The sequence below is a fragment of the Nothoprocta perdicaria genome, unplaced genomic scaffold (genome assembly GCF_003342845.1).
Source record: "Nothoprocta perdicaria isolate Ctin4 unplaced genomic scaffold, notPer1 scaffold_397, whole genome shotgun sequence".
In the NCBI taxonomy this organism is placed as follows: Eukaryota; Metazoa; Chordata; class Aves; order Tinamiformes; family Tinamidae; genus Nothoprocta; species Nothoprocta perdicaria.
This window is the reverse complement of record NW_020455640.1, coordinates 335,785-347,462: the sequence shown is the minus strand read 5'-3', so window position 1 is coordinate 347,462 and position 11,678 is coordinate 335,785. Positions and strand designations below refer to the sequence as shown.

At 63.7% G+C, this 11,678-nt stretch overlaps 4 protein-coding genes and 1 non-coding gene across 5 annotated transcripts in view; 4 read left to right on the top strand and 1 right to left on the bottom strand.

Moving 5' to 3' along the window:
• Positions 1-892, bottom strand: part of PALD1 (phosphatase domain containing, paladin 1) — a 12,591-nt gene extending 11,699 nt beyond the window's left edge. The window contains exon 1 of the mRNA XM_026045051.1: positions 758-892. Within this exon, the coding sequence (XP_025900836.1) occupies positions 758-892 (135 nt within the window). The remainder of the gene's footprint in view (positions 1-757) is intronic.
• A 522-nt stretch (positions 893-1,414) lies between these two features.
• On the top strand, positions 1,415-1,486 carry TRNAE-UUC. The gene has a single exon. It is a non-coding gene; the product is annotated as a tRNA-Glu (tRNA).
• Positions 1,487-1,526: 40 nt separating this feature from the next.
• Positions 1,527-2,860, top strand: LRRC20 (leucine rich repeat containing 20). The gene is made up of 5 exons (XM_026045050.1): positions 1,527-1,547; positions 2,069-2,175; positions 2,266-2,415; positions 2,492-2,659; positions 2,739-2,860. The coding sequence occupies exons 2-5, from the start codon at positions 2,097-2,099 to the stop codon at positions 2,858-2,860; spliced, it is 519 nt and encodes a 172-aa protein (XP_025900835.1). The 5' UTR covers positions 1,527-1,547; positions 2,069-2,096.
• Positions 2,861-3,157: 297 nt separating this feature from the next.
• NPFFR1 (neuropeptide FF receptor 1) lies at positions 3,158-5,111 on the top strand. The gene is made up of 4 exons (XM_026045049.1): positions 3,158-3,197; positions 3,379-3,651; positions 3,804-3,903; positions 4,355-5,111. Exons 1-4 carry the CDS (start codon positions 3,158-3,160, stop codon positions 5,109-5,111), a joined length of 1,170 nt encoding a protein of 389 aa, XP_025900834.1.
• Positions 5,112-5,472: 361 nt separating this feature from the next.
• On the top strand, positions 5,473-11,393 carry PPA1 (pyrophosphatase (inorganic) 1). Its single transcript, XM_026045043.1, has 11 exons — positions 5,473-5,548; positions 5,623-5,687; positions 7,282-7,335; positions 7,710-7,829; positions 9,311-9,397; positions 9,549-9,675; positions 9,965-10,092; positions 10,515-10,600; positions 10,810-10,879; positions 11,057-11,096; positions 11,328-11,393. The coding sequence occupies exons 1-11, from the start codon at positions 5,485-5,487 to the stop codon at positions 11,357-11,359; spliced, it is 873 nt and encodes a 290-aa protein (XP_025900828.1). The 5' UTR covers positions 5,473-5,484; the 3' UTR covers positions 11,360-11,393.
• Positions 11,394-11,678: the final 285 nt, after the last annotated feature.

The following is an 11,678-nucleotide window of genomic DNA, read 5'->3' as shown; positions in this document are numbered from 1 at the left end:
CCCGCCCCCCCGCCCGCCCCCTCGGGGGGACGGACCCGCCGCGCCCGCCCCGGGACCCCCGGCTCGGAAACAGCCGCCGGGGCGGGTGATTAACGGGGGGCGCCGGGCCCGGCGGGGCGGGACGCGGGGAACCCCGGCGGGCGCGTTGGAAAGGGTGGGAAAATGGAAAACGGGGAGAATCCCGGAGGATCCGCACGCCCGCTCGCTGCCACCGGCGCGGGAATGTAAACGGAGCGCGGCGGCCGGCCAAAAAAGGCCAGGAAAAGGAGGCACGTCCCACCGGGAAGAGGGAGACTCCGGGGAGACTTTTGCCCTTGCATTTTGTTTCCCCCAAGATWTGTAATGCAAATATCCCAAGGGGGGATCATTCCATGTTTTTTTTGCCACTGCGGACGGTCGCTGCAGCAGCAAGTGCCCCTCGGAAGCGGCTCCCGAGGAGACTCCGGCGTCAGATTTAATAGGATCRAGATTGTTGTCGATCCCACTGCAACAGCAGCCCTTGCGAGAGACATTTTTTGCCTCCCAAACACCTGTTTGGGAAGAGAAATTGAAAAAGAAACAACCCCAAAACACCCCGAACRGCAGAGAAGCCGCCCCAAGACAGGCCGGGCGCCCCGCACTTTGCAGCCAGGGCCCCGGTTAAAAACAAAACCCATGGAAAGGCAGAAACGGGGCTGGGAAGTGGTCAGGAAGGGAGGAAAAGAGGGGAAATGGTGTTTTTGCTTCTTTTTTGCCGTGTTTTGGAACCCAAGAGCACCACGGGCCCAAGCCACGGGTCTGGGAGGGCAGAGCCGATGCCGATGCCGATGCCGATGCCGATGCCGATGCCGATGATGATGGTCCAGGTACCAGCAAGCTCCCCTGGCGCTCCAACACGTAACGTTCCCGCCATTCCCTGCCGCTCCCCCCAACCCGAGGAGCTAACAAACTCCGAAGGACCCTCGCTCTAAGGCAAATAGATTCACTTTTCTATATAATACATATATATGTGTGCGCTAAACACGCACCACACCCGGTCTGCTCCCCGCGCGACGGAAAGTTGCTGGGAAAGTGCTCCTTTTGGGGAATAAAAACCCGGGACTGGCGCTGCGCGCGTGGCGGTGCCGCCTGATGCTGCGGCGTTCCCGGGATCCCGCGTCCCTCCCTCTGGATCCCTCCCCCTGGATCCGGGGCCCCTCCTCCTGGATGCCGCCCGGGATCCCGCCCCTGTGTCCCGGATCCCGCCCCTGTATCCCGGATCCCGCCCCTGTATCCCGGATCCCGCCCTATGTCCCGGATCCCGCCCCGTGTCCCGGATCCCGCCCCTGTGTCCCGGATCCCGCCCCGTGTCCCGGATCCCGCCCCTGTGTCCCGGATCCCGCCCCGTGTCCCGGATCCCGCCCCGTGTCCCGGCGCGCGCCGGCGCCGGGCGCGCTCCCACGTGGTCTAGCGGTGAGGATTCCTGGCTTTCACCCAGGCGGCCCGGGTTCGACTCCCGGCGTGGGAAGCGGCAGCCGCTGCTCCCTTTTCCTTTCTTCCTTTCTTTCTTTTCCTCGGGATTCACGCGGGTATGGAGAGCGGGGCCGGGCTGCGGGAGCGGGAAGGATGTGCGGGATGGATCCCCTTGGTGCAACGCGCCCRTTCCCCACGCAGGGCCCTGGAGTGCTGCGTGTGCCCTCTCCACTCCAYGCAATAACCTGGAGCACTGCATGAGCCCCCCTTGCTCCATTAAATGTCCTGGAATGCTGCCTGTGCCCCCCTACTCCATGCAATGTCCCAGAGCACTGCATGTGCCGCCCTTGCTCCATTAAATATCCCAGAGCGCTGCATGTGCCCCCTTGCTCCATGCAACATCCCAGAGCGCTGCATGTGCCCCCTTGCTCCATTAAATGTCCTGGAATGCTGYCTGTGCCCCCCTGCTCGGTGCYGGGCCCCCGAGCGCGGCATTTGCCCCGGCTCTATGAATAGCCCGTCGCGGATCCCGTGGTGCCGGCGACATCCCGGCTTGGCTCCGAGCCGCCTGGAGCGGGGCCCGGTGCGGCRGGCGGCCGCGCGCRCYCTGCCAGCCTCGGAGCGGGATCGTTCCCAGGTGCCGCCGCCGCTCCGGCGCTTCCCGCATGCACAGGATGGGGGAGGCCGTGGCCAGGGTGGCGCRGCGCGTCAACGACACTGTGGAGAACCAGCTGGACACGCTGGGTGAGAGCGGGAGGACAAAGCACGTCCCTGCGGCGGCCGGGGCGCTTCCCGCCGGGATCGGGGCTGGAAGCGCCGCCCGCTTTTCCACAGACCTGTCCGGGTGCAGCCTGGTCGCCTTCCCCGAGGGTGTGTGCAAGGCGGCGCGGCGCGCGGCCCACGCCGTGCGCCGCCTCTCGCTGGCCCACAACGAGCTGCGCGCGCTCGCCGGCTGCCTGGCCGCCACCTTCGCGCGGCTGCGAGGTGAGCGCGGCGCGCGGCGCGCGGCCGGAGCCTCCCGCGGCACGCGGAGCGAGCGGCCCCGGCCGTGTCCCCGCAGAGCTGGACCTCGAGGGCAACCTGCTGCAGCGGCTGCCCGAGGAGCTGCGGCGCCTGCAGGAGCTGCGCGTCATCAACCTGGCGCGCAACCGCTTCCGCAGCTTCCCGGAGCCGCTGGCCGCGCTCGGCGCGCTGCACACCGTGCGCCTGGAGCACAACGGCATCGCGGGTGAGCGCCGCGGCGGTGGTGCCGGCGGGGCCGGGGCCGGTGCCGCCGGCGCCGACGCGCGGTCCCTGTCGCCCCGCAGAGGTGCCCGCGGAGCTGCTGGCCGCCATGGGCGCCCTGCGGCGCCTCGACCTGCGGCACAACCCGCTGCGCGGCGCCCCCCGCGCGCCCGCCCACGTCCTCGTGGCCCTCGACGCCCATTAAACACGCGCGCGCGCGCGGCTCCCGGCCCTGTGGCGAGTTCTGTTCAGCGCCGGCGGCGGGGGACGGGCGGGAGGCTCCGGCAGCCCCGGCATCCCSGTCGCCATGGCGACGGGAGGAGCGCATCCGTGGGGAGCCGAGCGAGGGGGCGGACGGGGGCGGACGGGGGGGGGGCTGCGCCGATGCGGCGGATGCGGCGGACGGGGGGGGATCCGCACGGTGACTCATCCGGCCGCTCCGGCGCGGGCGAGCGGCGGATGCGGATTGCAGCTGCCGGAGACGCCCGGCTCGGCGCTCCGCATGCCGGCGCCGCAGGCGGACGCGGGACGCCCCGAGGACGGTGAGTGAACAACACCCCCCTCCCGGCCTTCCTCCCCGCGTCCTCCTCCTCCGGCTGCTCTCCCGCACCGCGGSAAGCGGCTTGGAGGGGGACGCGCCGCCTGCAGGAGCGGAATGCCGCCACGGCCCCTCCCGCGGGAGCCCCCCGGGAAGGAGGACCCGTGCGTTCTTGCCTCCCGCAGGCGCCGTCAACGCGAGCTGGCGGGAGCCGCGCGGCAACGTCACCTTCTCGCCCTACTACCAGCACTCGGGCGCGGTGGCGGGCGCCCTGGTGGCCGCCTACGGCCTCCTCTTCGTGGCGTGCGTGGCGGGCAACGCGCTCGTGTGCCTCACGGTGCTGCGCAGCCGCCGCATGCGCACGGCCACCAACACCTTCATCCTCAACCTGGCCGTCAGCGACCTCCTCGTGGGCATCTTCTGCATGCCCACCACGCTTGTGGACAACCTCATCACGGGTGAGGGAAGCGGGCCGCGCGGGAGGCGGCGTTGGGGGCTGCTCCGCCCCGAGCGGACAGGGGCGTCGCGGCCGCCGCGCTCCGGCACCGCCGGACACCGAGAGCGGCCGGATGGGCCGTGGGCTTCGCGCGAGCTGCCTCCGTGCCGCCAGGGTGGCCCTTTGGCAACGCCATGTGCAAGATGAGCGGCCTCGTGCAGGGCATGTCCGTCTCGGCGTCTGTCTTCACGCTGGTGGCCATCGCCGTGGAAAGGTGCGTTGGCCAGCGGGGGCTTCCACATGTTGGGCCCTCCACAAGGTCAGGACGGAGGTCCTCCTGGCTCAGGAGCCAATGCATTGGGTCTTGGGAAGGGTCGGGTCTTCAGGAAGAGTTGGGTCTTGGGAAGGGTCAGGTCTTGGGAAACRTTGGGTCTTGGGAAGGGTMGGGTCTTCGGGAAGAGTTGGGTCTTGGGAAGGGTCGGGTCTTCAGGAAGAGCTGGGTCTTGGGAAGAGTTGGGTCTTCAGGAAGAGTTGGGTCTTGGGAAGGGTTGGGTCTTGGGAAGGGCTGGGTCTTCAGGAAGAGTTGGGTCTTGGGAAGGGTCGGGTCTTGGGAAGAGTGGGACGGCTCCCATTGGGGAGATGGGAAGGGAACCCAAGGGAAGCGGCTGGCGGATGGTGCCTCCTTGGTGCCCATCGTGCATGGCCTCCCTCCGTCCCCTGCACAGGTTCCGCTGCATCGTGCACCCGCTCCGCGAGAAGCTGACGCCGCGCAAGGCGCTGGCGACCATCGCGGCCATCTGGGCGCTGTCGCTCGCCATCATGAGCCCGTCGGCGGCCACGCTGACGGTGACGCGGGAGGAGCGGCACCTGGCGCTGGACGCGCACAACGTCTCCCACGCGCTGTACGCGTGCTGGGAGGCCTGGCCGCGCGCGGGCATGCGGCGCGCCTACACCGCCGTGCTCTTCGCGCACATCTACGCGGCGCCGCTGGCGCTCATGGTGGCGCTCTACGCGCGCGTCGCCCTCAAGCTCTGCGCCGCGGCGCCCGCGGCGGCGGGGGAGCGCGTGCCGCGGCGCAAGGCGCGCGTGGTGCACATGCTGGTGGCCGTGGCGCTCGTCTTCACGCTCTCGTGGCTGCCGCTGTGGACGCTGACGCTGCTGGCGGACTACGGGCGCCTGAGCGAGCGGCAGCTGCGCCTCGTGGCCGCCTACGCCTTCCCGCTCGCGCACTGGCTCGCCTTCCTCAACAGCGGCGTCAACCCCGTCATCTACGGCTACTTCAACGGCAACTTCCGACGGGGCTTCCGAGAGGCGTTCCGGGCGCCCTGCCGCGCCGCCTCGCCCTCCGCACGCGGGCACGGGCGCGCCGCGCTCTTCGGTGCCCGCAACCGCGTCTTCGCCACCGCCGCCGCGCACAGCAGCGACTCCGACGCGCCGCCGCCACCGCCACGCTCCGGCGGTGTCCCTGCCTGGGGCCTCTGAGCGCTCACGGGCGGCACCGCCGGGAAACGTTCCCAAAAAAGCCGACCCCGCTTCCATCCATGGCGCCACCATCCTGCGGCGCCGCGCGTGGGACTCGAACCCGCGGCCCCGAGAGGCGGCTCGCGGGACTCGAACCCGCGGCCCCGAGAGGCGGCGCGCGGGACTCGAACCCGGGTCCCGCGAAGCGGCGCGCGGAGGGGGCGGGCGGCGGCAGGAGGGAGGAGGGCGGCGCGCGCCTGCGCAGTGGCGCGGCCGTTGGGGGGCGCGGCCGTTGGGGGCGCGGCCGTTGGGGGCGCGGCCGTTGGGGGCGCGGCCGTTGGGGGGCGCGCGCGCGGCGGCCGTTGGAGAGCGCGTGCGCGGCGGCAGCGGCAGCATGGCCGGGTACAGCGTGGAGGAGCGCGCGGCGCCGCACAGCCTCGAGTACCGGCTCTTCTTCAGTGAGTGGCCTCCCCCCCGTCCCCCGCTCCCCGTCCCCCGCGCCGCGCTAGTAACGGCCGCCGTTGCCTTGCAGAGGACGCGGGCGGCCGCTACATCTCGCCCTTCCACGACATCCCCATCTACGCGGATGGCGCCGAGGTAAAGCGGGGGCGGCGGGGGGGGGAAGGAGGCGTTGAAAAAAAAAAAAAGAAAATAATGGAAATTAAAATAAAAAAATGCATTTTTTTTAAAAAAAAAAAAGCGGCCTCGCTGCTGCTTTGGGGCGTGCGTGCGGTTAATGCTGGGCTCGTGGCGCTGAAATGCTGTGTCCGGAGGCGAGCAGGCGCCCGCGGGGCTGCGCAGAAACGCTTTGGGTTACAAAACAGGAGCGTTTTTGCTGTTGAGGAGGAGAGAAGGTGACATCCTCGTCCTGGCAGCTCCCAGGCACCTCCTGCCTTGCAAAAACAGCGGCTGGGGCACCTGCGGTGACACAGGGGTGTTAGGGCCTCCAAGCAGGCAGCGTTTTATCAATTTGGGCAGGTCCTCGGCACCTTCCAAAACCCTAATCTGTGCCCAGGAAGCTGCGGCAGCTCCTCCTGGCTTCCCGCCTTTTCAGCCTTCGCTTGGGCTCTCTGGAGCGGCGTTTTCCCCCTTTGTGGCCTGACTTCTGTTGGAGCAGCAGAGCGGAGGGCACGGAGCCGAGGCGAGCGATAAGCTGAAAGCTTTTTGAACCCCTAATGAGCTCTGAGTCATTCCCTAGCGCTTCCTGGGCACCTGCGGGAGCCCTCTGGGCGAGCTGGGTGAGTCACGGCGGGATCCTGCGTCTCAGCGCGAGCCCCTGCTCTCTGTTCCCTTTCCAAGGGAGAGCCCCACGCGGGTTAGGAGCCACTAACGGAGGGCCCGGCGCTCCTGGTGTCCCCTCAGTAGCCAGGGTCGCCGTGCCAAGTCAGCCAGCGTCACCTGGGTCGCAAAGGCCACCGGCTCCAGCGTTGCACAACTGCACTGAGCGTCGAGGCCTCTCTGGGGAGACCCTTCTCGTTAGGCTCAGTTCAGGCGGTTACYTGGCTCTGCCTGGGGCCCTGCAGAGTCTCAAGTGCCCTCTGTAACCACTCTCAATCCACCTCATTCCTTCAGTTACGTAGTTAAATATACATAGATCCACATGTGAAAAAAAATGTATATGCAGATCCATGCAAACACCCTTCTGCTATAAGTGGGGGTCAGCAGTGACCCTCCCTCTGCACCTCGGGGACACAATAAACTCCTGCGAGGGGAGGCTGAGGGCAAAGTCAATGACATAACAGCACTGACGGCACGATGGCAATCCAATTACGGTGCAGGGGCTTTAAAGTGCCTTGAATTACCTTTCGCAGAGCTCAGACTGCTTAACCTGGGGCTTAGAAAACAGGCTGATGCTGGGGAGCAAGGCYTGACTTCTTGCTAAAAGCATCAGTCTCTTCAGATGGCCAACGGGTCAGATTGCAGCGGGAAGGATCTCGTCTTGGGTGAAGGCTGCAGCTGACACAAGAGGTGTTGATAACCCAGGGTCTCTCTGGTGTTCTGCGTGGATTAAAATAATCTGCGTGGTGACACGCGGCTAATTGGACCCTGGGGCTTCYGGCCTGTGCGCCCAAGCCAGGCACCAAAGAGGCAGAAAGTTACAGCTTGCATGCAACGTACTTAGGTGTGTGTCCCAGTTTACAGTGGGGCCTTGCAATTCCTTCCTGTTAACTGACGGTTTTGCCTTTTTCAGAACGTGTTCAACATGGTTGTGGAAGTGCCTCGGTGGACAAATGCTAAAATGGAGGTAACTGGGTTAAAAATCCCACTCTAAGGATTCACGCTGGCCAGTTTATTAGTCATTGTTGAGTCTCCCTGCCTCTTAGGAGCCTAGGATGGAGGCTGAGGCYTGCAGAAGTCAGAATATGATTTTCCTTCTGTTTCGTTCTATCCTTCTTCTGATTAAAACAGTTTCTAAGGGTGTCAGCCCTGGCTCTGGCTCTGACGTGGATGAGGCTGCCGCTGAAAACTGCCCGTGCAACACAAAATGTTCAGTGTTGACTTTTGGCTTCGGTGCTTACTGTTGGCTTTGGGCCTGCTACCTGGCAGCCAACTGCAGAAAAAGGACTGCTGCCTTTGCTCTGCTTGCTGAGAAMCCCCCCCTTGCAATTATTCCTCCAGATTGCAACCAAGGATCCCTTGAACCCAATTAAGCAAGACGTGAAGAAAGGCAAGCTGCGCTAYGTAGCTAACGTGTTTCCCCACAAGGGCTACATCTGGAACTACGGAGCCATCCCCCAGGTACTGCCGGGGCTCTCTGGGGCTCGTGTTTGGGGCAGGGGGGCAGGGCTGGGCACTGATGAGCTCGCCTGTGTCTCGCGTTGCTACCCAAGCTGCAAGTTCCAGGTGCAGATGAAACCTCTGCTGGACGGGGGCCCGTTGCGCAGTGTTGGAATTAGGTGGCAGGGGGGCACCGCGAGGTCCAGGTACCGCGGGAGGCCCCAATGGCAGCTGCACGGCCGGGTTTTTCCTCGGAATAGCTGGCTGGGGACAGAGCTCTTTATAATAGACCYGTGTCTGCCGGCTGCATAGGTAGGAGCTCCGAGCACGGGTGTCTGCCTGGGAGCTCCTCAAAGCCTGAGGCTCCTGCAGGTAAATAAACCAAACCCCAGCCGGGACCGCAGGAACGCTGTGAACTTTCCAGCTGCGCTTTTGCTAGCTACACGTGGAGCGTTTTCCTGSAGACTTCTTCCAGAACGTGCCAGCCGCTGTTGGGAGCGCTCGAACTTCCTTGTGACTTTGGAAAAGCCTCGAGGCTGAAACAGAGCCGCTCGCCCGGGAGTTATTCTCTCAGCGTGACTTTACTGTTCTTTAGCCTTAAGGTGTTCCCAAGGTTGGCTTGAGGAGCAGATATCGCTGCAGAGGGACGATAAACGAGGAGCGATTTGTTTGTCCTCTCTGGCAACAGGCTTAACCTGGAAATCCTCTGCCCCACTTGACGCCCTGGAGAAAATCTCTTGCATGGCCAGGGAGACAAAGTAGCAGAATTGATCGTCTGGGAATGATTACCCAGAGCCAAACATCTCTCGCGGGGTCTCTCTCCCTGTGATTTTTCTCTCTTCCCTGTGATCTGAAGATTTTCACGACAAAACACCTTGCCTTGTGAAATAATAATAATTTCCAGGTCCAATAGAGAGAGTTTCTCCCTGAGTCATGGATCTCCTGTCAAGTCCCGGAGGCTTCTTTGGAGTCGGTGTCACTGTGGGGAGGGTGACGTTATTATTAGTACCCTGGTGTCACAGGGTGTCTTTCAATGTTTAACTAGCAGGAAACGATACCCGCTCTCTCTCTCTCTCTCTGCCATCTCTCTGGAACAGCAATCTGGAATTCAGGAGCCTTCTGTTAAGAAATGAATAGAGAGAGGAGCAGGCAGGCAGCCAAAGCAATGAATGTTCTTTGTAGATGTGAACTTCACCTTTGTGCAGCTGTTTAACTGAAGAGGAAGTCTGGGAAGATGTTTTGTCTGGAGAGAAGGTTTGTCCGGGGGAGGGAGCAGTTTCCCCGTGGCAAAATGAGGTCTTTTAGCTCCGATTAAACCTGCATTTGCAGGCGTGTGTAAAATAGGAGCCCAAGCATCAGAATCGAAAGCAAGGGCGCAGTGGGGCCAGCACCTGTGTCCTCCGTGCAGCACTTGCAAGAAATAACCCTCCTTTTTGTTTCCTCTTGAAACACGGGAGCTCTTAGGAGGTTTGTGTCATGGCTTTGTTTATTTTTCTCCATAGACTTGGGAAGACCCGGGTCATAAAGACGAGAATACCGGCTGCTGCGGAGATAACGACCCGATTGATGTGTGCGACATTGGAAGCAAGGTAGTGCGCTCCGGAGGGCAGCTGCCCCTTGCAGCGCGTAACCAATATCTCCYGAAGCCAGATCACTTGCTGAATTCTCACGTCCCGCTTCTTCACGCGACGTTTCCCCCTGCGGTGCCTCTGAAGACGGGCCCCAATCCTCTCCTTGCAGGTGTGCTCTCGGGGAGAGGTGATCAGGGTGAAGGTGCTGGGCACGCTGGCRCTCATCGACGAGGGGGAGACGGACTGGAAGATAATTGCTATCAACACGGAGGACCCCGAGGCGGGCAGCTATAACGGTGAGCAGCGGGACAGAGTGAGGAGGATGCACTCCAGGATTCCCAGTTCTCAGCTGGAAGCTTTCAGGTGGGAATACGGACTTGTTACMGAGTCGGTCGCTCCTCCTGTGTGACGCCGGCCCGGGCAGCAGAATCAGAGGCATCCACCAAAACAATGTCCTGCTGTTTGTCACCGCTCCCTCGTGCTTTCACACTCACTCCATCATTTGAATGTAACCCTAGGGGCAGCTCACAGCAACGTAAGCCCTGCAGCTGCAGCCTGCCTAACAGCCCTTGTCTCCCTGGCCAGATATCAGCGACGTCAGGAGGCTGAAACCTGGCTACTTGGAAGCCACGGTGGACTGGTTCAGAAGGTACAAAGTGCCCGACGGMAAGCCCGAAAACCAGTTTGCTTTTAATGGTGAATTTAAGGGCAAGGTAAGGGCAGCAGCTCCGCGCAGTGCCGAGGGACCCCCTAGACTGCGGGAAGGGCTGCGCGTGGGTCGAGACCGACGCGTTGCTTCGGAAGAAGCGGGTGGGAGGGGCGGGAGGCTGCTTTGGAGCAGAGCCCGAGCCTGGGATATCTGCAGGCGGATTCTCTCAGCTCCAGGCTCGCTCGGCGACCTTGGTGCATCCTCTCATCTCAAAGTTAAAACAATCCGTGTGGTAAAAATCCCACCGTTGCAGCGGGTGCTCATGGAGTCCTCACAAAAGGAGGTCTCTTGGGGCACCTTTCCGAGTGGGAAACGGTCTGAAGTCGCCCTGTAAAGGGCAGCCTCTCGTCCGGGTAAGCGGTAGCCCCGGGCCAGCGCTCTAGTTCTTACATGTAACGCGCTGCTTGTCCTCGTTTTCACCCGTAGGAGTTTGCGCTGAGCGTTATCAAAACCACTCACGAGCACTGGAAGGCTTTAATAGCTAAAAAAGCAGCTGGAGGGGAGATCAGCTGGTAGGTAAACGCTTCCCGTACGGTACTCGCTCCCTTCCCCTAAACAAACAAGGCTGCGGCTTGCTTTCCTGACACAGCCCTGCTTCCTGCTGGGAGCTCACTGCCTCCTTCCCCTGAAATCCGGGGAGTCCAAACGCTGCGCGTTCCGTTTCCTAGCTGGGCGCTCCCGGGGAACCCGGCCTCTCTCACGGACTGCTTCTCCCTTCCAGCACGAACGTGACGGTGTCGGGCAGCCCCTTCTGCTGCAGTCAGGAGCGCGCGAAAGCCGCGGTGGAGGCGGTGAGTACGGGTGGGCCCGAGTTCCCCACGGGACCAGCGGTGCCAAACCCGTCCCTGCTCGCGGAGCTTCCCCCCGCAAACGTCCCCGCCTCCCTGAGCCGGGTTTAGCAGGGTGAGGTTGATCCCTTGGCTGCCCGGCACCCTCCCGTGCCGCCTCCTCACGCTGTGTTGTTTCAGGTGCCGCCCGGCGAGGCTGCCAACGCCATCCCGCCCGAAGGTAGGGCCCCAAATCCACGCACTTCATCGCGGCACGGCGGGATGACAGAACGAATCCCGGCCGCCTCTTGTCCCTGTCGTGTGGGGGCGGGCAGGGCGCAGCGCGAGGGCTCCGGCGGGATCCTAGGGGCATCCCGAGGCTCCGGGGCAGCCTCGCTCGGGGCGAGGGCGGCTGTTGTGCCGTGGCGCCTCGCTGCGCTCCAGGCTCTGAGCGTTTCTCCTCTCCTTGCAGTCGACAAGTGGTTCTACTACCAGCAGAACTGACGGTGCCCGCGCGGGCGGCAGCGGCGGCCCGAGACCGGCCCTGGCCCCGGCCCCACRCGGAGCTTCGTCCCTAACTTATTGYGCGCAGCGGCGCCGGGGCTGACCCCGGGACCGCGTCTGTTAAAAATAATAGTARTAACAGTAATAATAAATTAAGAATCAGCGAGCGTAGGGAGGGCGGGCGCGGCCGGCGGCACGCGCGCGGTGCGGCAGAACCGAATAAAGCGCCCTCGGCCGCTGCCCCGGCTCCGTTTGGGTCGAATCGCGCCGGATTCGGGGCCGCGCGCCGCCCCGCGCGCGCGCTGACGTCACGCGCGGC